The sequence below is a fragment of the Pan troglodytes genome, chromosome 3, assembly GCF_028858775.2.
Source record: "Pan troglodytes isolate AG18354 chromosome 3, NHGRI_mPanTro3-v2.0_pri, whole genome shotgun sequence".
NCBI lineage: Eukaryota > Metazoa > Chordata > Mammalia > Primates > Hominidae > Pan > Pan troglodytes.
In genome coordinates, this window is record NC_072401.2 from 82,688,901 (window position 1) to 82,715,048 (window position 26,148).

The window sequence follows — 26,148 nt, forward strand, 5'->3', positions numbered from 1 at the left end:
GGTTACTACTGGTATCTGGTGGGTTGAGGCCAGAGACACTGCTAAACATCATACCCTGCTCAGGGCAGCCCTTCCAACAAAGAATTTTCTGTCTTATAAGGTCAGTAGTGCCAAGGTTGAGAAACCCTGGTCTCAAGGATTGCTTCCGTAAAGATTAAAGGGTCATCTAAAATGCAAATGGAGTTTAAGCAAAGAAAAAGCATTGACTTATAAAATGTGAGAGCCAGGAAGTGTGCTAGCTGCTAGCTTTAAGATGATTCACTTCTGATTATAACCCCATTAGTATTCTAAAGAACAAGAACAACCTACTCGTTTCCTTTGCATTCACAGAAGGAATTCATCTGGAACATCACCTTAGTGAAGTTGCTCTGCAAACAGCACTTTCCTGTTCTTCTCGACACTATGCTGGGAGATCCTTTCAGATTTTCAGGGCCCTAAAGCAGCCTCTCACTGCAACTACACTTTCTGATGTTCTCTCCAGACTTGTAGAAACTGTAGGGGATCCAGGAGAAGATGCACAGGTATTTCCTTATATTCTTTCAGCAGTTATTGAGCAGCTACTAGTTGTCAAGGATTTATTGTCCGTATAGATTGCTATAGCTAGAGCAAGATAATGGGCATCTAGAATTATAGTCAGATGTTGAGCAGGCAAAGAATTAAGAGACAAAGTTAGTTTTGTAATTAATATCGAATAACCTACTAATTAAATCAACTGTTCTAGTGCCTATCGGAAAAAGCTTTACACTCGCCCACTCACACAACACCCCGCCCCCAAGATCTTAACCTGGGATGATCACAGGGTAAAAAAGATAGGAAGTTAAATTTAAATGTGAAGTGGAGCATTGAATTTTATGTTTTAAGATAAATGAACTGTTGCACTAGAGAACTTCAGTTTGTACAGATGAATGACTTTATTAACGCTATTATAAATATCAGGGATACAGTGATCAATGAGACAAAGTTCCTAACATTCTAGAGCTCATATTCTATTGAGGGAAACAAACCTTTAGTCTTCCAATTATACATAACATAATTTATCCTACTGATAATGCTGTGAATATAATAAGATAATAAGATTAAAGGAGAAGGAATTGTTTTACATATGATAATCCATCTGAGAAGGTGATTTTTGAAGAGATACTGAAATGAAGTAGGTTCTGTTTATGATCTGGGGAAGAATATTTCAGGCATAGGAAAATAGGACTAACAGGTGCAAAGGTCCTGAGGCAGAAGCAGTAGGGCTTTTCCGAGGAACATCAAGAAAATTGGTGTCGCTAGAATACATTGCAGGATGTGTTGCAGGAAATTGATGAGGTAGGTAGGTTCAAATCACGTAAGGCCTAGTAAGCCCTGGTAAGAGGCAGGACTTCACTCTGAATTGATGGGAAACTACTCAGACATTTTGAGGGAAGGAAGGTGATGGATGTGATTTCTTTTTTTAAAAACTCATTGTGACATTGGGGTGAAATCTGTAGGGAGGGCAAGAGTGGAGGCAAGAGAGGGCAGGAGGTTAAGAGTCCAGCTGAAATGGTGGTAGCTTAGATTAAGGGAAGTTATGGAGGTAGAGGAAAGTGGTCAGATTTTTAATGTGTATTTTAAAAGTGATATTTTCAGCCAGGCACAGTGGCTCACACCTATAATCCCAGCACTTTGGGAGGCTGAAACAGGTGGATCACCTGAGATCAAGAGTTCGAGACCACCCTGGCCAACATGGCGAAATCTGTCTCTACTAAAAATACAAAAATTAGCTAGGTGTGCAGGCGGATGCCTGTAGTCCCAGCTACTCGGGAGGCTGAGGCAGGAGAATCACTTGAATCCGGGAGGCAGAGGTTGCATTGAGCCAAGATTGCACCACTGCACTCCAGCCTGGGCAATAGAGCAAGACTACGTCTCAAATAACAAACAAACAAACAAAAGTAATATTTTCAAGACTTGCTGGTGGATTCAGTTTAGATGTGAAAGAAACAAGGATGGTTCCTAGATTTCTGACCTGAGCAATTTTGAGTAAATTGTGGCACCATTACAATCAATTTATACACCATTGATTTGATGAGTTTGCATCAATCAGCAAGATCATGTTGCTCAAGAGTTTAATCATTTTGTAACACAACATGGAGTTTGTTCTATTTTAAAATCCCATTAGGAAGTCCATTGCAGTTTCTTTATTCCAGAGCATAATTAATTAAAATCTGCCTTTTTCCCCCCAGGGATTTGTGATTGAGCTTCTTCTCACATTGGAATCTGCAATTGATACTTTGGCTGAAACCGTGAAGCATTATGATCTTCTTTCTGCCCTTTCTCAGTAAGAATTTAAACCAGGCAACCTAATATAGAGAGAACTTGAATAGCTAACTACATATAGCTATAACTTTTAAAATTCTAATATTGTTAGTAAGCACAATACTGCCCAAATTAGATGGATTACCAGTGGGGAGATGGGCCGCAGACAGTGAGGACTTGTGAAAAATCCAAGTGCTGATTTTAGCAGTGCTGTTCTTCTTCTAATGTGCTGGTTAGAGATCTTTCTAATGCACCACTTCATTCCTGCCACATTCAGGATTCAGCACCCTGTTTCTCCCCCAGCTGTCTGGGAGCCTTAAGGCTCTCCCACCTTTCACATATTGTTCCTTCTCCCTGCAGCAGCCTCTCTCCCCACTTTTTCTACCTTGCAAGCCCAGAATTGACTAGTCCTTCAAGTCCCATCCCAAATGTCACTTCCTAGCTAAGCATTTCTAACTCCTTCAGGGTAGTGCTAATTATTCCATCCTTTGGGTTCTCATAGTGATTTTTACATATTGTAATAATAGCAATTAGCAGGCTATAAATTTATCCATTTACATATCTATCTCCTCTTTCAAAAGACTTGTCTAATATTCCTTCCTTTTCTATACAGCTGGCAAACATAAAAAGCATTCAGTCAATATTTTCTTAATAAAAATTGGATGTGAGGAAGGAGGAGAAATCGAAAATTTTTGAGCTTAGTTCTTTTGAAAAGAGTGTGTCATTGACAGAAATAGGGACATCAGGACCATCAAGTTTGAGGACAAGACAAATGAAGTCAGCTTTGGACATTATGTATGCCTAAATCTCAGAGCTGAACGTTGTTAGCGATTACTATAGCAGAATTTTCTCAGCAAGTAGAGCCTCCTTTCAACTCAAAGGAAACTGTTAGCCACAAGAGAAAAGATACTGTTGTACATTTTCTTTGAATTTGAAGGGAAAACTGAAATTTGATTCAACAAAGTCAGATATACTGAAAAATGATTTTTCTGGTACCAGTTACTATTTTTCAGTGTTTTCAGAAGTAAAATTAATTTAGCAAAAGAAGTGACTGGGTATGCATTCATCTATTCTTTCTTTTTTTTAAGAACCTCATATCATGATCCTATAATGGGAAACAAGTATGCAGCTAACAGGAAAAGCACTGGACAACTCAATCTAAGCACAAGTCCCATTAATAGTAGCAGTTATTTGGGATATAACAGTAATGCAAGAAGTAACTCTTTGAGATTAAGTTTGATTGGTGACCGACGAGGTGACCGGCGGCGGAGTAACACACTGGATATAATGGATGGACGGATAAACCATAGCAGTAGTTTAGCAAGGACTAGAAGCCTTTCCTCTCTAAGAGAGAAAGGAATGTATGACGTGCAGTCCACTACTGAGCCTACCAACTTGATGGCCACCATTTTTTGGATAGCAGCATCTTTATTAGAATCAGATTATGAATATGAATACCTCCTGGCTCTCAGGCTTCTCAACAAACTGCTTATCCATTTGCCTTTGGATAAATCAGAGAGTCGAGAGAAGATTGAAAATGTACAAAGCAAATTGAAATGGACTAATTTTCCAGGACTTCAGCAGCTCTTTCTTAAGGGTTTTACCTCAGCATCTACACAAGAAATGACCGTGCACCTCCTCAGTAAACTCATTTCTGTCTCCAAACATACATTGGTGGATCCTTCCCAATTGTCAGGTGATGTTAATATAATTGCACCAGCACTTTGCATTTTATGCAGTAAAATGTAAACTAATCATTTGTTTTGAAATCTACTAATTTCTGCTTTTTGCAAATAGTCATAGTTTTTATACGCTAGGTAGCTTAAATTATTTGGTAAAAGCCAAAAAAGAATTAGAAGATCGAGTATCCCAGGAAATGAAAAGAAAATGGTTTCTGTGAACCATCTAAAAAAATACCTTTAACTTTTAAAATAATGTGCAATAAAATTGGTTATTGTTTGCTTTTTTTTGTTTTGATAGGCTTTCCTCTTAACATCCTTTGCTTATTGCCTCACTTAATCCAGCATTTTGACAGCCCAACTCAGTTTTGCAAAGAAACAGCTAGTCGAATAGCAAAGGTAAGCAAATGTTATGCTGAAAGGTAACACTATAGGGAAATTATTTTGTAGTCTATGTTAAAGGAGGGGGAAATCTCTTAAAACTCCTTTTATTGTCACTTCCCATATGAATTTTGCATTTAAATTTTTATTTTTATGCACATAAAGGACTTGCATAGTAATGGTGTAAGTTACAACTGCTCAAATGACAGTAAATAAAATTATTTAGTTAGAGTAACACTCCTCTGAGTCTGAGTCTTTTTCTGCTCTTTTTCCATACTTCTGCCTCTCTGTCTGTTTCTCATTCATTCGTTTATTCACTACCAAATATTTACTGAGCACTGGGTTAGATGCTACAAATACATGATAAGCAAAGTAGATAGTGTACTTTATCATGGGGAATGCAGTGAAGTAAATAGACAGTAATCAGAGAGTCTGATTTGGTATTTTATCGGGGCAGGGGGAGGGTGGGGGGCAGAATACTCAAAGAGCACACAAAACAGAAGTCTTCCTAGAGGAAGTGATATCTAAGCTGACTGAGATCACTATCGAAGAATGGATAGGAATAACCAAAGTAAGATCCCTGGATGAGAGGCAAAGAGTGGAGTTCAGGGTTTGAAGTTTTCTAGGCAGAAGAAATTACAGATGCAGAGGTTCTGAGGAAGAAGAGGGCATAATATATTTTAGGATTTGGAAAATTCTCTGTCCCTTTTTGTTTGCCTTTTTTCCTTTTAACAGTCTTTCTCTTCATCTTCTCTCTCTACTCCATTCTTTTTTTATTCCTTATTTGGCTCTTTTACCTTCAAAAATCATACTGTTTTAGAAACAGTGGTGTAGCTATTTGTAAATCATCTGTTAACATTTGTTTAAAAGTATTATGGCTCTTAATGTTAGAAGAATGTGATTTTGACATTTTATATATTTTTATAAATCATCTGTTAACATTTGTTTAAAAGTGTTATAGCTCTTAATCTTCATGTTAAAAGAATGTGATTTTGACATTTTATATTTTTAGTAGTCCCCTCTCAAGAACAATAAGGAACTGTCAAACAGCCTGCCTTTTGCTTAAATATAATTCATAACATTTTTCAGTCAGTCATTGAGTCTGGAGGAAAAAAGGCTTTTCAGACTGAAAATATAAACAGTTCTAAGAGGGAGTTACATAAATTTACAAGTAGTATACATGTAATAGGAAATTTGGTGAACTGGGGGAGGTGAGTGAATAGCAAGATAAGTAAAAGAACTTGGCTAAAGCACCAGGAGAAAAAAAAAAGGAAGTTTTTTTCTACAGAAGAGAACAAGCAAATAAAATCCCCAGAAAAAGCTTTTTATGTAAGCAATTTTTTTTTAAAGCTGGGATTTGATTAACAAGTAGCACAGCAAGGGGAAAGAGCAAGCATGCAGGAAGCCAAATAAAACCCCCACCTTTCCATGGCCCAGATTGCAGCACTGCTAAGTACACATTTATCTCCAGGTGCCAGCATAGTAAAGAAAGAAAATACTGGCAACCCAATGAATCCCATTAGCAGTAATAAGAGTAAGAACCTTTTCACTGTCTTGATAAATAACATTTAATAAATGATATGAAAATACTTAATAAAATATGCTCTTAACACCATCCCCAATTAAATTTCTAAATAAATTAGATAGGGAAAGATTCTTAATATAATTATTCTAAAAGCATGTATTTTAAAAGAGCCATTATTTTAGCTAATGGAAACATCTTCGTTTCTTTAATAAAAATGGTGGTGGTAGGAAATAAGCCAAAAATAAGTCTTTTATTCTTGGTTTTTATTAAACTAATCCAATAGAACATTAAATATCAAGAGAGGGTGAAAATTATGACTATTAGAAATATTGCCTTTTGAAAATGATTACTCGCCTAAAACCAACTGCCTGTATTTGCATTAATAGTCTAATCGTAATACAAAATTTATTAAAATAACTTTCATTTTAATATTTTAGTGACACATGATTAGAAAATTTGTGTAAACAAAGTTTTTTTCCCTACCTGAGGGGTTGGAAAGCAAATATAAGGGGGAATGTGTATATTGGTTTACTTGGGGGTTTCAAGAAAATAAAAGGCATAAATCCCCTAAAAAGGGAAGTAGAAGCATTTAAGAGTGGCAGCTGAAATGTGTTGAATGATTACTGCCTGCTAAATGCTGGGATAACTAAGGAGTGGGGCCTCCTAGCCTGAAGGATGTTACAGCTCCTTGAATATCGAGCTGCTGATATCGTGACCACAGTAGGGCCATGGAAATTCCCAAATATCTTTTATGTTTTTAAGAAATCAGATATGGCCTTCTGTGATTGATAAATTGTTTTTAAGTCTGTTTTCTTCCTGTTGGACAGCACACAAAGGTTCCCTCTCCGTATGCTTTTAGCAACCTGCAGGATGTGAATTAAATTGGTTCCTTAATTATTCTCTCACTTATAACTGTCGAGAGTAATTTTCTGCCATTATGTGCTCCTTCATTATGCAAATATCCCTAGTTCTACTGTTTGTGCCTTTGGAGAGCACAGAATTTCAAAATGAGGCAACACTTAGGACAAATATTTTTCTCTTTAGTGATTCATTATGGCAAAAATAGTATGCTAAAAAAGTTTGTTATAAAACACACTCTTTTTGGATCGTATTTTAACCTGGCATTTCAAAAATTCCAAAATTAAATCTGTCACTTGTTCTATTATAAAATTGCACAGCATATATTCCAAGGAATTTTCTCCCTTTTCAAAAAATAAGTTTTTAAAAATCATTCCTTAAAAAAATTATTTAAGAATGTAAGAATTCTCTAAGAATGTTTTATTCTTCAGGAAAGTTTTTTATGTTTTAAAGAATTTAACAACTTGAGAAGTTATAAAATTATGCGATTTTTAATAATATGTTAAATTATTATATTTTGAAATGCAAATAAGAGATACCAACCCATTTTTTCTTTTTCTTTCTGGTGTCTGTTTTATGGGCAAAACACTACTGCATGAAATCAGCTGGTTTTAATGATTGTATAAAATAACTTCCCAGGTACTACTGTGTTAATAGTCTATGCACGACCTTGCATAACCTTTATATTTTGTGCTTGTTCCATGATAATGTTCAAATGATGAATTTGAGGCCCTCCAAGCCTATTAAACATCTTCCGAATTACCAAAATTAGTGATATTCATTTGAAAGTTGAAGATGTATATATTTAAAAGGACAGTTTCTTTACCAAATGCTGTAGGTAGTTGTAAAAATACATACAAAACATCCATAAGATAGAAGAATAAGGAAAAGGAAAACTAAAAGCAGAAATGACAATGAGGTTAGCCTTTTATGACAGATTGGTATGTAAGAGTAGCATGGCCTTTTTCCAGTTCTGCATAGCTCAGGTGTTCCCTGGGAGAGGCCAGGGAACATCCTCACCAATAACCCAGGGAACAAACAGACTAAGAAGTGCATTCAGTCAGTAAAATTCCCCCCAAACATTAGTTGGTTCAGATTCTTTAATATTGTATCAAACAAACATGAGAGTCAGTACATTTTGGAGTAGCCTTTAAAAGATTGGCCGAGGATCTTAGAGCTTTAGGTGATTTCCGGAAGAGCAGTTTGAGGTCCACCATGCAGATTGTCATCCATTGGAGATTCTGGACTCCAGATTTCATCAGAGCCCCAGTGATGTCCTTTGACTGTCACACATGTTGAGGCTGTTTGCAACTGACTGCTCTACTGAGATACCCCGGACACAGCTGGAGGCTGAAGCATTTCCTCCCAGTCACAGCAGCTCGGAGCCTCCCTGAGAATTCCCTAGTTATATCTGCCTGTGTAGTCACTTGTGCACTGATCCATCCTGGGTTTGACAAAGCAATTCCAAAATGATGTCCCGAGTTCACACCATACATGGTTTCTGCCAGAGACAGTTTACAGATCTTCAGACTGAAGAAGGCCGTACTATTTAGTACCCACAAAGACATTAATCCTCTTTCTGTATTAGCTCTTACTATTCTGTGAAGAATGCCTTGTGCTTTTTTTCTCGTTTCACTTTTCTAACGTATTGAAGTAAAATGCATTAAAACCAATATACATCTAAATTATTTCATTAAGCGAATACATTTAGCATAAAATCAAGTTAAACTTGTGTCTTTATTTTAGGTGAATGAAATAATTTTATTTGTTTTCTAGGTTTGTGCAGAAGAAAAATGCCCAACACTTGTCAATCTGGCACACATGATGAGTTTGTACAGTACGCACACGTATTCCAGAGACTGTTCTAACTGGATCAATGTCGTGTGCAGATACCTGCATGACTCCTTCTCAGATACAACATTTAATCTTGTGACTTATCTTGCAGAGGTAAATTTACCAAAAATATTTTCTTATTTACTATATATATATATATGTGTGTGTGTGTGTGTGTGTGTGTATGTGTATATATATACACACATATATATATTTTAACTACTCTGTGGCACCTTATCAAGTTGATTTATATGCAGAAGCAGCACTGGTATTAACTGATATTCAAATTGTCTGACAGTCAACATAGTTAACAATTTTTTAAGATAAAAATATAAGTACTTCCTATCAAGTGTAAAAGAAGTTTTTATAAAGGTGGGTTTTTTTTCCATGTCCAGTGTTTATATCCTTATTTACTGTCCTTAAGTGACATGAAACTCAAAATAATATACACTTTACCTAATTAAAAATGGAAAATGGGTTTTTAGTGGTCCTGATCCTAGAGAATGGTTATAATTTTTATTTCTACAAAATTAGGTTTTAGCTTAGAAATCTTTTCTAGAATAATAATTACAGCATACAAAAGTATTTCTTCTGGAAAAGTTTTTAGTTTGATGATACATTTGCTTCCTATCTAAAATATGATTTTGAGACAGCAAAAAATGGATGATAAAGTAGCCCTAGAACAGCACAAAAAGTTAATATCTATTTGATGCCTAAGAAGTAACTTTATGCCCAGAAAAGTAAATTACTAAGTAGATAGGCACAAAGAGAAAGTCAAAAGCAAGAGATTCCTAGTCACTAAAAATGTTTGTCAGTTTATAATAAAGTAATACCTACTAAATTAGTTAAGGAAATAAAACACCATGATTTAGATGAAAAGTTATCATCTAATTCTCCTTTCTGAACCAAGGAAAAATAACAGTAATAGACTCTGCCTTTCACTTTATTAGTCTCTAGATTTCTAATCCACATAACTATAAACTCATAGGCTAAATCTATGTTTTTCAACCTGTTAAACGTAAATATTGAGTTTTTATTCAACCTGATTAAAGTATACTTTAATATTACTTTTAACATTATTTTTAGCTGTTAGAGAAAGGATTGTCCAGTATGCAGCAATCATTACTACAGATTATTTATAGTCTATTGAGTCATATTGACCTGTCTGCAGCCCCAGCCAAGCAGTTTAATCTGGAGATCATAAAGATTATTGGCAAATATGTACAGGTGAGTGACCACAAAACTTACATATAACATTTTTCATCTAAAAATGATTTATAATCACACAATATTGGAAATGCCTTAAATGTCGAAGAATGGGGAAGTGGTTCAACCATAAATCATGTTTTCAGGATATTTGCAGTATGGAAAATGTTCTCAATGTAAGTGACAAAAACCAGAATCAGAATTAGTATGATTTCTACTTTTCGTATTAACAATTTCTGTAATGTTCTGTAATGACAGGAAGGAATGCATATACACATTGCAGCAGTCAAAACTCTGGAAATTAGGACTGTGACTCATTGGTTGTTTTTGTTTTTGTTTTGAGAAGGAGTCTTGCTCTGTTGCCCAGGCTGGAGTGCAGTGGCGCAGTCTCGGCTCACTGCAGCCTCTGCCTCCTGGATTCAAGCGAGTCTCCTGCCTCAGCCTCCTAAGTAGCTGGGATTACAGGCATGTACCACCACACCCAGCTAATTTTCGTATTTTTAGTAGAGATAGGTTTCACCATGTTGGCCAGGCTGGTCTCGAACTCCTGACCTCAGGTAATCTGCCCACCTCAGCCTCCCAAAGTGCTGGGATTACAGGTGTGAGCCACCGTGCCTGGCCTCATTGTTCTTTCTTTCTTCGTACCTTTCTGTTTTTTAACGAGATTCTACTTAGTGGGCATACACTACTTTTAGAAACAGAAAACCTCTTTGAAGAGTTTGCATTTTAGAGATTTTTTTGTGTGTCTGATAAAAAGTGCCAGATATTTAGAAAGTGGAAAATTAAACTTGATTTAAATGTAAATGATGACAAGTCGGCCTGGTCTTTGCTGAATTTCACCTTTGAAATTCAGTTAAGATATCGGTTTGAGCTACCAGTTAAGAAAGCTTTGCATTGCTGAGCAGATCAGTAGGATGGATACAACTCACCAAAGAGAACAAGCTCATTAACAACCTTAATAGATTAATATGTTGTGTTTATACTCCAGTTAAGTTTGCATTCACTAGAGCAGAACTTAGAATGGGAAATACTTAGCTGGCAAGGAATTTATTCTAGTTCATATCTGAAAGTAATAAAACTGTAGTAAAATGTTTTCAGTGATTCAGTTATGTAATCCACATTACCTCTTAACATTCCCTTGAAAATCAGTGATTGCAGATATCAATAAAACGGGAGATTTTCTGGTGGCCCTATTTATCTTGTGTCTTATCCTTCAGTGAGTGAGGCTTTACCAGATAGCAGTTATATCTCTTTCTAAAGCACATTTCTCTTTTCTTCTTAAACCTTAAAAAAAAAAACTTATAAAATATTTGCTATATTTCACATAGAAACATATACCACATTGAATTCACTACCTTCTGAACCATAGGTACATTTCTTATGTTCAGAACCACAAGCTCAACTTGCCAGTGGACAAGCAGATAACCAGAAGGAGCATAGATTTGTGGCTAAGTGAACTGCACACTCCCCATCTCAAAGGAGAAACACAACTTAGCTTCCTCTGGTGGTTTTCATGTTAGAATATGGGTCCAGTGTGGCAGACTTCTCACTTTAAGAGAAGCTGGAAATCTACATTTTTCTGTAAAATCTCCTGATTTTAAAATGTTGACTCAATTTTTTTTCCAGATTTCTTTATAAATGTGTGAATCAAGATCATATTTAGCTGATGGCTCATCACAGCTGCTGGCTTGTGCTTTATTAAACAACTAAATATTTCACAGAATTGAATTATCGATAGTCTTTTACATTTAAATGCAACCAGCAATATAATTTATGAAAACATCCCTAAAGTTTAGCATTTCATGATGCCCAGAGATTGTAATTATTTCTGTCAGAAAAAATATGATGATTATTTCTACTTAGTCATGATTTTGTTAAATATAAACTTTTTTTTGTTTTGTTTTGTTTTTTTTGAGATGGAGTCTCTGTTGCCCAGGCTGAAGTACAGAGGTGCGATCTTGGCTCACTGCAACCTCCGCCTCCTGGGTTCAAGGATTGTCCTGCCTCAGCCTCCCAAGTAGCTAGAATTAGAGGCACATACCACCATGCCTAGCTGATTTTTGTATTTTTAGTAGAGATGGGGTTTCACCACATTGGCCAGGCTGGTGTCAAACTCCTGACCTCAAGTGATCTGCCTGCATTGGCCCCCCAAAGTACTGGGATTACAGGCGTGAGCCATTGCTCCCGGCCTTTAAACTACTTTTTACAGTGCTGTTCTTAAAATGTCACAGTATCATGTAGACCTTTTTATTATCAAGTATTTTGTGTTTTAGGTGTCTTCATAGCAAGATGTTATGAACTCAATTGGATAGCCCAATTCTGCCAAAGATTTTTTACTTCCTTTTTTGGTGTCTTAATGGTTATTTTTCCTTCCTCAGATATCAGCTGTGAAAGAATATGTATAATATAATACAAGGTTGAGATGTGATTTTTGGTACCATAAGTAAGAAGTAGTTTTTTCTATGTATCCTTTTCAGTGGGTGGTAAAAGAAAGATATTATAAAGTCTTTATCAAACATTCACTCTTCTCTACATATACATCTATCTCATAAATAATTCCTAGATTTCACTGGTAGGAATATACAAAACTAAGACAAGCAGAAAAATTTTTTTTAAATAGCCAAAATATGTAGGGAAAAAAAAAACCTCACCCTACACAACTCAGTAATCCCTGAGAACATCACATTAGCATGATATCTACTCTCAGTATTTGGGGCCTGGGCCATCAAGAAAAAAAGACTTAACTGTATTTTAGTATTTTAATATTTTTATGTCTAAAAAGGAAGGTATTCGTTAAAAAATTTTTGTCTGCAAAGACTTAAAATACTTAAATTTTAGAGTCTCAAAGCTATAAACTTCATTCAGCTAAAAGTTGACGTATATACAAATGTTTTGTTTACCACTACTGCCAAGTTACTGTATTAGTCTGTCCAAATTAATGATAATTACAAAGCACTTATTGGGAGAAAAGCAAGATATTTCAGTTGGGTAGCATTATTACACGTATGGTATCTGATAAATCTAACAGTACAAATAATAACTTGTGTTTTCTTTCCTTTTGTAACTCAAACCTTTCATTAAGGATCTTCAAAATGAGTAATTTTTACAAGTATTTTTGTAGAAATAATATTTTTATGGTGTACAGTAAATTGTTGTTCTTAGTTGAATGTGCATTTGTAACTTTTACGTGTCAATTATTTTTTAAACCAGAGTCCTTACTGGAAGGAAGCCCTTAACATATTAAAGCTGGTGGTGTCACGCTCTGCGAGTCTTGTCGTACCCAGTGATATCCCCAAGACCTATGGAGGAGATACAGGTTCTCCTGAAATATCCTTCACTAAAATTTTTAATAATGTTTCTAAGGAGTTGCCTGGGAAGACCTTAGATTTTCATTTTGATATATCTGAGGTAAGATGCTCAGAAATTGATGAAGTTACTCTACTAGGAATTTTCATTTGTTTATTTATTCATTCTTTGATTTAACAAACATTGATTGAGCTCATACCCAGTGTTAGACAATATGATAGCAGTTATGAATAACCAAGTGGGGATGGGGGGAAGGCCTGCTGTTAGAAAGCTTACTGTCTGTTAGAGAAACAGACTATACATTCCCCATCTAAAAGAAACGCCACAACTTAGCTTCCCAACAGTGTTTAGCTTAACAACTAAACATAGTAATCAACACTCGGCTGGAATACATTAAAAGTGCTAGGGGAGTATGTAGCATCTATCTAAAGGAGTGGTTTCGGAAAGGAACCAACATCTGAGCTGAGTGTTGAAAGACAAGTAATTCTAGACAGGCATCTGTGGCAGTTTGGGGAGGGGAGGTTAAATGCAAGGAAATGGAGAATGTGTGACTGAAGGCTTGTAAGCGTGAGAAAGCATGGTGTTCCAGACACTTCCAACTAGTACCGCCTACCTTGGGCACAGAGTTCAAAAAAATGCAAGTAGAGTGTGATGAGACATGAGGCTGAAGGCATAGGAAGGGGCAAGATCATGGGGATCTTGCATTTCATAGTAACAAACTGGTTTTATCTAAACCAGTAGGAGCTCTTAAAGGATTTTTAGTTGGCGTATTAGGGTTTGCATTTTAGGAGGATCACTCTAGCCACAGGATAGAAAATAGAGCAGGGAGGAGGAGAGGACAGTTGGTAAGGAATCTGTTAGAAGAATTTGGGCAAAAGATAATGTGGGACTGTCCCAAGACAATTGCAGAGGTAATGAAGAAGGAAGAGAGATGGTTTACAAAAAGACCAAGGAAGTAACTGATGGGATTTAATGGGAAAGTGGGGAAGAGGCATCAAGGATTTGATGAATGGCCTTGACAGGTAGATGAATGTTGCACCATTCAAGAGAGTGGGAATGCAGGAACAGATCTTACAGCAAGGAAGGAGAGGGGGCAATGAGTTCCGTCTTGGACATGTTGACGCAGAAGTGACCCAGAAACATACTAAAGGAGGTGCCTGGTGGTCAGTTAAATTTTGGGATCTGAAGTTTTAGAGGAAAACTTGGGTGGAAGTAACAAATTAAGGGTTTCAGTGTTGTATAAGTGGATGGCTGAAACCATGGAAGGAAAACTGAAAAGAACAGAAGGCAACAACTAAAGGAAACCTGAGAAACTGGATATTTTAGGACTAGACAGAAGCAGGGGCCATCAGTCCAGAAGGAACCCTGGAGCCTGGCTATGCTGTATATTAATAAAAATCTCACTTAAAGATTTCTCATCCTTGCTGAGAGTCCCGATTTTTTTTCCCTCTGGCACCTGAGCCCACTCTTGGTGCCTTGGTGCCATTGAAGTGGTCTTTCGGAAGCCAAGGGAGGAACTTTTCAAGAAGGAAGTTATTGATCAAGTATTGTAAGGTTGAGAAAGATTAAAAATTGAAGCTCTACTTACTTTTTTATTGATTAGAATTATATAGATAAAAAATGTTTTATTGCAGTTTAGTCTTGGCATTAGAATTTATCCTAAACTTTATTTTTTTATGTAGAAAGCATATTTGTTACTAATTTTTTAGTTAATATCTGAGAATTTCTAGCAAGATGTATGTATAATAGCATGGGAGTATGATAGAGAAGCTTGGCTTTCCTTTTCCTTCTGATTCAGAAATCGATTGTAACTTAATTATGTTATTTGAAGCAGTGATGCAAATTCTCAAAACATTTTATATACTTAATTTCAATTTGTTGCATCAAAAATTCCTCAGTACCTGCCATGCATAGGCACTGGAGATACACCAAAGGTATAGAGGCAATCACACATCGTCCAGTGGATACATGTGTAGTAGGGAAGTCAGGCACATAAACAGTTTACAGTCAGCATGGTAAGTGTCCAAGTTTGATTACACAGAGGTGGTGGTGGTAGAACAGAAGGCCTCCTTAAAAGTCTGGAGTCATCATTAAAAGATGATTAGAAGTTTACTTAGTGGATATTCCATGCAAAGGGGCAACATAGGCTAAAACACGGGTCTATAAAAGAGCATGGTATGTTTGGAAAACAAGAGCAAGCTCAGTTTTGCTGGTGTGTGAAGTTCAGAGAGGGGGAAGTGGTCGTAGTTGATGATCAGTTGAGCATAAAGGGACTCGTATGACATGCAGACGAGCTTGAATTTTATTTTCAAATGCAAATTTAAAACACTTTACAAAGTCAAATATAAATGAGTTTTTGATTATCATAGAATTTTTACTGAAATAAATTTTGGAAGTATTACACATCAGATTTGTAGTAAGAATCTACATAGAAATGTTCCTCTTTTGTTACTTCAGTATTTGCTAAACCACATTGCTGAAGCATACTTAACAGTATGCTTTGAAAAAGCGCCAAAATTTAACAAATATTAAGTCTGAGTGGTAAGAAAACAGATGATTTGATATTTAAAATATAAATCTTTTTTACATTTTCTGAGTTTTGGGTATATTTTATAATCATGGTGGGGAAAGGTGGAGATGGTGGTTTTTAAAGAATGCAGATTATATTTCAAGTAGGAATAGGCTTTCTGATAATCTGAGATGTAAAATTATTATTTCCAATAAAGTCTCTTGATTAAAAATATATATATATCATTACCTTTGATCTTTGTTAACATCTGCCTCATGCAAAGTAATTTCTCTCCTCATCTTTTTTTTTGTTTGTAAAAAATATTATAGGTGCACTGTTAACCCTTTTAAGTTTCTTTTATGTTGAAATATTTGAGCCAAACACTGACATTTTGTTTCTGTGTAGACACCAATTATTGGAAACAAATATGGTGATCAGCACAGTGCGGCTGGAAGAAATGGGAAACCAAAAGTTATTGCTGTCACTAGAAGTACTTCCTCAACTTCTTCTGGTTCTAATTCTAATGCCTTGGTTCCTGTTAGTTGGAAAAGGCCACAGTTATCACAGGTACATAAAGAATATCAAAATGGAACATTCATAGAAGAATCAGTTTTGTTATAGGTATGAAAACTTGAGAATTTGTCTTATTTTATCAGCAGTCCTAACATTTTAATTTTTTTTTTTTCCTTTAGCGAAGAACAAGAGAAAAGCTAATGAATGTGCTTTCTCTCTGTGGTCCAGAATCTGGCCTCCCAAAGAACCCATCAGTGAGTAATCATGAAGGCCTGTGTCAAGGTCTTAAAGATCATGTTATTCCTTGAAGAAATGATCTGTCTCCTTGCTTGCCTTTTCTAATTTACCTTACTTACGGTATTAACTCAGAATGAAAAAAAGATTTCTTATCTCTTGTGACACCTGGCAGCCATGCTAACTATGTGTTCAACTAGTTAAACATGAAGACCAAATTTAAGCTGTGAATTCATTGAAGAATGAGGCCTGTGGTGGCTTTGGGGTACTGATATACGCAGAGTAACAAATCTGATGGATGGACTTTTTTTTTTTTTAATCGGGCATCAGGTTGTATTTTCTTCTAATGAGGATTTGGAAGTCGGTGACCAACAGACTAGCCTAATTTCTACAACAGAAGACATAAATCAAGAGGAAGAAGTAGCTGTGGAAGATAATAGCAGTGAACAACAGTTTGGTGTTTTTAAGGATTTTGACTTTTTAGATGTTGAATTGGAAGATGCAGAGGTAAGGATGTGGGCTTTCTCTGTTAATATTTATAGAACAGTTGTATGAGAATTAAGGATTTGATCACAGGATCATTCCTTATTGAGGTCAGTGTAAGGTCAAAAAGGTAAAAATCTAAATTAGGAATTAAATTTGATTACCACAATTAGTCAATAGAATAAGTCTGAGATAAAAGAGAAACATTCCATTTTTCATCTTTATCTTTAAAAATATAAAATTAAAAAATGGATTTCTTCAAAATTATTTTCAGGGTATGCTTAGACTTAAATGTTTTGCATGATTTGTCTTACAAACTAATATGCAGCCAAATGGTAAAAATGTATATGAAAATTGATTAAGGACAACTTCAAAGAGAGTTGCACTTACCACTAAATTGACTATCACAAAGGGTTTGTCTTTCTAGAACTCTTCCCTTTGGCAAATGACTGAGCTTCTTTCTTTGACATTCGAAATCACTTTCTTCTTTATGATGTAGGTAACTCTCTCAAATGCCTGGTTTCATTTAATACTCAAAGCGTTTCTCTTCTAAATTGATTTAGTCTGGATTACATTATATTGGTAGTTATGCCAGTTGAGATGCTTTCTAAATGGAATTTAAAACTCAAAAAGTAGATTTATTAGCCCACAAAACTAGTCCAGAATTAGAGCTTATATTTAGATATGGCTCAATGAAGTTTCTGGCTGTTTATCTGCAGTTCTCTAGGCTCTCCCCTTCTCTGCAAGTCAGCTTGACCTCAGATAGCAGCAAAACGGTCTTCATTGCTGGGAATCTTAGCCCCACACACAGCAGTGTTTGAAGGAGGTGAGGGTCACATCCAGAAATGCTCTCAGAAAAGTAAGGAAGCTGCTTTCCTAAATGGTCTTAGCAAACTTCTTGTAACATCTCATTGGCCCAAATTAGGACACATGCTACTTTCTGAAACAACCACTCTAGTGAATAGAATAGGATTACCCTGGTTGTCTTAGGCTATTAGAGATCCATTCCTGTAGCTGAGCTCAGTTCCCTAAACCACAGTCTCTTAACCCTGAAAGTTTATATCAAATAGATTTGTTTTAAACATGTACATTTTGAAATTGCTACAAATATCTGTATGCAAGAAGACCAAAATGCCTTAATACCAAGTATCTGTATACCATATCTTGATGTATCTTTTTCTAAAGAATCAAAACTCATAGCTCAAATACATTTAGCTCTCATATACATATACATATACTATTCATATACAGCTCATACACATTCATCAGCTCTCATATACATACACATATACAGCTCATATACAGCTCATACACATTCATCAACTCTCATGTACATATACATGTACTACTAATATACAGCTCATACACATTCATCAGCTCTCATACACATATACATATACTACTCATATACAGCTCATACACATTCATCAGCTCTCGTATACATATACAACTCATACAGATCATACACATCCATCAACTCATGTACATATACATATACAACTCATATACAGCTCATACACATTCATCAGCTCTCGTATACATATACATATACAACTCATACAGATCGTACACACTGATCAACTCTCATGTACATATACATATACAACTCATATACAGCTCATACACATTCATCAGCTCTTCTTGTAGGGGTGTTTCCTTTGGCTCTAATAGGTGAGGCGGAGGAATGAAATGTAATGCACTCTCCCGTATCACACTGTTCATTGTCCATGGAAGACCAGTTTGAGGAAGTAAAGTTCCCTCTCCTCAACATGCCTCAGTGCCCCCTGCAGATGTGAGGATGTGACCATGGTGCCTCCAAGTAATGCAAATGCCTTCATGTCAGTTTAGGAGCTGTGTAGGCTCCTGTGGAATACTCCACCATTTACATTTTCCCAAAGACACAATTGTACAGGTTCATAGGAACTCAAGAACAGGTATTATTTAGCACCTTTCAGAGCAGTAGCTTTTAAACTTTTTTTTGACACTAATCCACAGTTAATATATTTTACATCACATCCAAGTATATATATATATATATCTTTAAAAATAAAAGTTGCAAGAATATGCATCCAAACTCTATGCTGTGCATACTGATATTTTCTATTCTCTTCCTTTTCATTTTTTTTTTTTCAAAAAGTGTAGGTTACCACCCTAAAATTAGTTTCACACTCATCATTTGAAAAAATATATTGTAGGAAATAGAAAAGACTTGCACAACCAAGTAACAGAGTGGAATAGGTTAAAGAGACCTGCTGCCCTACCCAAGGCCAGGAGCAGCTTCCAAACTCTTCTGTAGTTAGTTGCTTTTTTCAGTCCAGAATTTAAATTTCTAAAGGCAGCTCTTGACATTTTTGTAATGGTAAGGTTATTTTTCTTTTTGTTTGCCTCTTTTTTGTTTAAAGAGAACTGTAAATGCTTTCAAGTTCATTCAGTGCTCTAAAATGTCAGTGGTAATAAACATGGCTTTTAATAGAACCTTAGAATGGACTAAGGATGTTCATTGTAGTTCTGTCTTTAATTCAAGTCACAGTAATCAGGGGTGGGGTGGAGCATGCTAATTTATCCCTCATAATTACGCCAAATGAGCGATACACATTTTCTAAAACCTGGATATAGTCTTGTTTAAAACATGGTAATAGGAAATACTTTGATTGCTACAAAACAAACTTAACCACTAATGAAAATTATAATAAAATATCTCCTCACTTTGAAAGCCCACAGTGCATATTCATTCACTCACCAAATATATATTGCTATTGAGTGCTGTTGCCATTATGTGTTTTGATACATAATAATATTTGAAATGATATGTTCCAGGAAGGTGGTTTTCAAACTCTGACATGCAGGGCCCTAGGGCTTCCAAGATATCTTCAGAAACAGCCGGGACAGATTCAAAGATCCAATGGGCCAAGTTCCTGGACACCTTCAACCAGAGCAGCTCTGGTTTTCTGTTTTGCACAATTGACTGCCATCTAAAATTTCATTTGAAATAAGTATTCTTCTGCTTTCAAAAAAAAAAAAAAAGATTTGAAAACTTCTAATCTGGACAATTCCTGTGTAAAGGGATACAGAAAAAAAAATCATATTTTGGTAGCCAGCTCAATATGGTTTGTCATATCAGGGCCTAAGAAAAATTGTAGGGATTATATCCTTACAAAAGGAGGAGCAGCTTAGAATAACAGAAACATAACTTATATAAATCCTTAAGTGGGAGAAATTGAAATTTGTCATATTTCCTCTTGACCTTTTAAAATTGGCAACAGTTATGTTTTGATGGCTGTGATCTTGATTTTAAATTATATTTTATAGCAAAAAATGACCATTGAATTTAGCCAGAGCTATCCTACCAACTGAAATAATTGTGACCTTGTATGTTGTCAAGTGCATGTGGGTATTTGAAGTCAGTTTTTGCATTGTACTAAGTATTAAACCTTTGTAAATCTTGAAGATTTTCTTAAAGTTTGTGTTGCCAAAGTGTATCATAGAAATGTTGTTTTAAGTGTCTGTCTCTGACTTTTTCACAACATATTTTGCATAAAAAAAGATTTGAATCACATGTTGACTTTCTGCACAAAGCTTAATCCCGAGCTTGAATCAGTCTTTGGGTTTGAGAAATCACAAAGAGTTTGCCCCAAAAGTGTAGTGTATATTTAAATGTTTGTCTTCGTTTTTTTCTAATTCTGTGTGTTTTCCTTTTTGCTAACCAGGAGCTGCAGGTAAGTTGCAGCCTGGTGTTGTGGATTGTTTATTTGTTGTCATCTGTGATGTATTTGTCTTCTTTGTGGTCTCATTCATGTTTGTGTATTAGAATAGAAATGGCTTAGATAGTAGATTTAATCGGTCCCCAGTAATACAAGATAGAAAGTCAAGAAAATTATTTCGTTAAAACAGGTTGTCAACCAAATAATTTTGATCTTTTTAAATATAAATATTTGATGGTGTGTTAACAGTTTAAAGAAATTGAAGGGCTGATTGAAACTCTGCTTTTAATGATGCATTAAGTATTTTTCATTTTGGTATATGTTTTTCTGGTATATTACATTTAGTACATTTAGAAGCATGTATTTGAGGTTTTAGAAATCGTGTCTTGCTTTTCCAGGGTGAAAGTATGGACAATTTCAACTGGGGAGTTCGCAGGCGCTCACTGGACAGTATTGACAAAGGGGACACTCCATCCCTCCAGGAGTACCAGTGCTCTAGTAGCAACCCCAGCCTGAACCTCACCAATCAGGAGGATACAGATGAGTCCTCGGAAGAAGAAGCGGCACTTACAGCAAGCCAGATACTCTCACGCACACAGATGGTATACAATTCACTTTTCTTACAGTGACATTTGGTCTCATTTTCCTCTTAACTTCCAACTTCGTAATGATTATTTCTTGTGCATTGGTGAAATGCACACACTGAAATGAATCTACAAGATTGCAACACTAATGGAGTACCGTGTTGTTATTCATGACAGCACTAAACTTATTAGGTTGATACTGCACACCTATTAGCTGCTAAAATATAATTTCTCTTGCTTCTTTCCTAGTCACAGTGAGTTGTTTTGGGCCCTATTAGAGGCCTTCAGTGATAACATATTTTTGGTATCAATGTGAGCACCAACACCATTTAATTCACCACTCACTTTTCTTTCCTAGTTAGCATAGTGTGGAAAAACAGAGCACAAGTTTGGTCCCTTTCGAGATCAAGTAGAGTCAGTGGAAAATGAAAGCTGCAAGAGTAGCCTGTTATTTCAGAAGAGTACGGGTGCAAGAAAAGCCAGTGGTAGGGCTGGAACTTGAAGATGGCACTGTAAAGAAGGAGAAGGCACATGGAATAGCTACCCTGGTACATGTGATAAGGAAGCAACCAGTGGAGACCAGGCACCAGCTATGGTTACACAGCTCTTACAGGAATGCCTCCTTTTTTTATTCTTTAGGCACAGGGTCTCACACCATCACCCAGGCTGGAGTGCAGTGGCACAACCATAGCTCACTGTATTCTTAAACTCCAGGTCTCAAGTGATCCTCTTGCCTCAGCTTCTCAAGTAGCTAGGACTACAGGTGCACGCCACATATGCACAGCTAATTTTTTTAAATTTTTTGTAGAGATGGGGTCTTGCTATGTGGCCCAGGTTAGTCTTGAACTCCCGGCCTCAAGTGATCCTCCCACCTCGGCCTCCCAAAGTGGCAGGATCACAGGCATGAGCCACCGCACCCAGCCACCTACCTTTAATTTAGATCCATTTGCTCCACTCGGCCTGCTGGTAAAGTGCTGGCAGTGATGTTGAATGGAAGGGCCTGAGCTGCTTTAGGCACAATGTCAAGTTGTCGGTTTGTGGTTGGTGTCCAGTCCTCTCTCCTGTATTTACATCTCATTGGTGCCCCAGTTTGTCTTTCCACTAACTGCCCCTCTCCCATTTAAGTGTTCAATGACCAACCGCTGCTGCTAATGGCAGCCATAATACGTTACCACTTACTGACTGTCTACGATGCACCCGGCCCTGTTCAAGGTGTTTTACATGTATTAGTCACCATAACTCTCCTCCTAACACAAGGCAAGTATGGTTATTGCAGATCTGCATATTACATGTCTTATCCCAGGACACATAGCTAGTAAGTAGATGTGAATCAAGCGGTCTGTCTCTAGTGCCCATTCACTTAACCGTGCCACATAAATCTTCGTCCTCCATGAATGAATTTGAATTCAGCTCCAATATGAATTTCAGCTCAAGGTTAACATAGTTACATAGAGCTCTTCCACTTTGATAGTTTTTGTTTAGCAAAATTTAGCCTGTATTAATGTGTACTTAGTTCTACGGAGGGATTAGCTGCTTACCCTAACAACACCCATTCTGGTTTAGACTGGAAGGAAAGAAAGATGATTTTAGGAAATCTCAGAAGCTCTTTATAACGAAGCCCCTAAAATATTTTATGACAGAGAATGTTTCCTGTGGCTTTTGACTCATAAATGAATTCCTTATTTTACTCTTTCTCTTTTTAGTTAAACAGTGATTCTGCCACTGATGAAACAATACCAGACCATCCTGACTTACTTCTCCAGTCTGAAGATTCCACTGGCAGCATCACAACAGAGGAAGTGCTTCAAATCAGGGATGAGACCCCAAGTTTGGAGGCTTCTCTAGATAATGCTAACAGCCGGCTGCCTGAGGTGGGGAGAAATGGAGGCTGGTGCATGGCCAATCTGGGCTCTTTTTAGCACTCTTTTATAGCTCCCGCTTTTCTTTCAAAAAAGTTTTGAAGTTGATTTGTTTCCAGTATTTCTAACCTGTTGAGTTATTTTAAATGAAATAGTCAAATCTGATTTTTTCTTAAGTTGGTAGATTAAGGAAATGACCTACAGGTTAAAAATAATCTTGAGTGTTTTTAATGAGCAGTTTGCATTGCAGAACATGATGAGGTTAATGTACAGACGCTTCTCTGGGGTTGGCGAGCATCATCTATTGCACTGTATTTTCTTAGAAGGACCGCTTTGGTTTTTTCTTCTCTTTTTGCTTTGTGTTGGGTTTATGTGATTGGTGCTGTGATGGGGATTAAAACCTCAGGCCAGCTGTGGTTTTTAGCAGTTGTTAAATGAAATCTTTTAAAAAGACTTTGGAACACTAGTATTATGTTTTTTGGAAAGGCCTGTGAGAAGTAAGCCAGATTTGAAGCTAATGACTGACCAAAAATAAGTAAGTATTAGTGTTTTTTTAAAAGATTATTATACTTTTTAAAAATGTAATTGCTATAGCTCTGCCATATGTGCTATTTTTATTCCTTGGTAAATATTAGGAAATGCTACCTTTTGTCACTGTTCATCAAATTAATGTAGTTATTAGATCTAATCTAGGTATCAGATCTTATTATTTTTGTAAGGTGATAAAACACTATTGTGTTCTTGTTAGGCTGACTCTTGTACATATTTGAACTTTAACAGTAACCAGACATATTTTGAAATGAAGGCACTTTGGCTTCCTTATTAGCAAGCCATCTTTAAAATGCTCATACTCATATGGCTAAGGTTTAGATCATTCAATTCAACAAATATTTATTGTGCTTTCGGTAGATGCCAGGCATTCAGCTAGGTGCCAGAAAGAAGAATAGGACATGGATGGCCCTGTTTTCAGAGAACGTTCTCTTGCTGTCTATTAAGACAGAGAAGGCTTTAAAAAAAATTTCATTTCAGGCCAGGCACTGTGGCTTACGCCTGTAATCCCAGCACTTTGGGAGGCCGAGGTGGGCAGATCATGAGGTCAGGAGATCGAGACCATCTGGCCAACATGGTGAAACTCCGTCTCTACTAAAAATACAAAAATTAGCTGGGTGTGGTGGTGCACACGTGTAGTCCCAGCTACTCGGAAGGCTGAGGCAGGAGAATCACTTGAACCCGGGAGGCGGAGGTTGCAGTGAGCTGAGATGTCACCATTGCACTCTAGCCTGGCAACAGTGCGAGACTCTGTCCCAAAGAAAAAAAAAGAGCGAGAGAGAGATTGAGACCATCCTGGCGAACATGGTGAAACCCCATCTCTACTAAAAATACAAAAATTAGCTGGGCCTGGTGGCGTGCACCTGTAGTCCCATCTACTCGGGAGGCTGAGGCAGGAGAATCACCTGAATGTGGGAAGCGGAGGTTACAGGGAGCCGAGATCGCACCACTGCAGTCCAGCCTGGCAACAGAGTGAGACTCCATCTCAAAAATAAAAAATTAAAAAAAAAAAAAAGAAATTACATTTCAGTATGGAAAATTCAATAATAGGTTCAAGGCTTTATGAAAACTGAGAGGAAAGTGATCAGCTGTGCACGGGGAGTGATGGTAAGAAAGGACAGGTTTCATGGTAACTGGGACATTCCAGGCAGAGGGACACAATGTAGAAAGGGATGGCAGTGTGAAATAGCATGATGTGTCTAGCTAAAAGCAGGAAATTGAGTATTTCCAGAGAGTAAAATGGGAGGAGGAAGAGGAAGAGCAATAGGAGCAATGAATGGGATCCAAGACAGGAGAAGTCCTGTATGCCACACTACAGACTTAGACTTTATCTTGAGATAATAGACAGGAGAAGTCCTATGTGCCACACTAAAGACTTAAGACTTTGTCTTGAGATAACAGAAAGACATTCGAATTTTTATCCTTTCAAGAGATACCTATTAAGTAACAAGCACTGTACCAGATACCAAGATGGAACCACATGGCATGTGAGCATTCATTTATGTGACCAGTATCTACTGAGGCGCTACCTCGTGCTAGGCACTAGGCTAGGCACGGGGCCCGTGGCAACTGTGACACAGACAAAGGCTTTTGGTTTTATGGAGCTTCATTCTAGTAGAAGAGACAGATAATAAGCAGGTAAAACAAAATGTAAATAATATGTCTCATCTTATTCATCATACTAAGAAAGTCTAACAGTAATGTGGACTCGAGTGAAGGAGAAAGTTAGGGGTAGCATTTAAGGTGAAACCTAAATGACAAGAACCAGCCCACCCCTTGAAGATTTGGAGGGAGAAGGTTCCAGGCAGAAGAAGCAGCAGTTTAAAAGGCCCTGATATATCTGAAGTACAGAAAACTGGCCAGTGAGCCTGGAACACAGTGAACAAGAAGGAGAGGGGTGGGCCAAGGCACTGTCATGACATGTGTCACAGGCCACACAGCAGGTAACCATTGAAGAAGAACATGATCTGATTATTTTTTAAAACTTTGGCCTTTTTTGTCGAAAATGGAAAGTAGGTTCTAGTCCCTGACACATAGAGCTTGCAGTTAGGGATAATCACAGAAGGTTTGCAGCCTCATTGTTGGTAGTGAAGTCTCTAAGGCAGAGGCTTTGAGGGTAGATTGGAGGAGATGAACGAGCTAAGCTGGAAGAATATTAGCAAGAATTTAGCAGGGCCTGACTAAGGGCACAAACATGAGAAATGTTTACAGGAGAGAACTGATGGAATTTAGAGGTGGGTTTTAAGTAGACTATATTCCTTTCAGTTGTTGGGAGGTTTATTAGTTATTAAGCCAAACTACAGTGCCTAGTTTGGATCACACCATAGATCACACCATACACCGTAACACCAGTGGATGAGAATGAAAGGGATATTTTGAAAGCATGGTATTTCATTTAGAAACAGTTCTACTGATATTAAAACTGTCACCAAAAGAATGGCTATCCACAGGGAACATGACAGCCTTATATCTGTTGGATATATTGGCCTAATTTGTTTTTCTCTGTTTTGCCAAATAGTGTCAAATGACCCAAAATTGCCTCTTGTACCAAAAGGAAAAGTAGAAAAGCACCAAGATATTGAAATAAAACCATAATTATTTTTAAAGCAACTTCTTAAGACAAAGAATATAATTAATTTTGATGGGTG

At 36.8% G+C, this 26,148-nt stretch overlaps 1 protein-coding gene across 32 annotated transcripts in view; it reads left to right on the forward strand.

Annotated features, from left to right (window-relative positions):
* The window catches only part of FRYL (FRY like transcription coactivator), a 280,599-nt gene that overhangs the window by 234,265 nt on the left and 20,186 nt on the right, over positions 1 to 26,148 (forward strand). For all 32 annotated transcript variants that reach the window (XR_010156313.1, XR_010156314.1, XR_008547561.2 and 29 more), the window contains 12 exons: positions 331 to 521; positions 2,208 to 2,302; positions 3,369 to 3,976; positions 4,261 to 4,358; positions 8,500 to 8,670; positions 9,643 to 9,783; positions 12,973 to 13,170; positions 15,983 to 16,144; positions 16,270 to 16,344; positions 16,655 to 16,831; positions 20,907 to 21,110; positions 22,796 to 22,963. Coding sequence is in view for 29 of the 32 variants with exons in the window: in XM_063808895.1 (XP_063664965.1) it covers positions 331 to 521; positions 2,208 to 2,302; positions 3,369 to 3,976; positions 4,261 to 4,358; positions 8,500 to 8,670; positions 9,643 to 9,783; positions 12,973 to 13,170; positions 15,983 to 16,144; positions 16,270 to 16,344; positions 16,655 to 16,831; positions 20,907 to 21,110; positions 22,796 to 22,963 (2,288 nt within the window). In the remaining 3 variants the exon portion in view is untranslated. The remainder of the gene's footprint in view (positions 1 to 330; positions 522 to 2,207; positions 2,303 to 3,368; positions 3,977 to 4,260; positions 4,359 to 8,499; positions 8,671 to 9,642; positions 9,784 to 12,972; positions 13,171 to 15,982; positions 16,145 to 16,269; positions 16,345 to 16,654; positions 16,832 to 20,906; positions 21,111 to 22,795; positions 22,964 to 26,148) is intronic.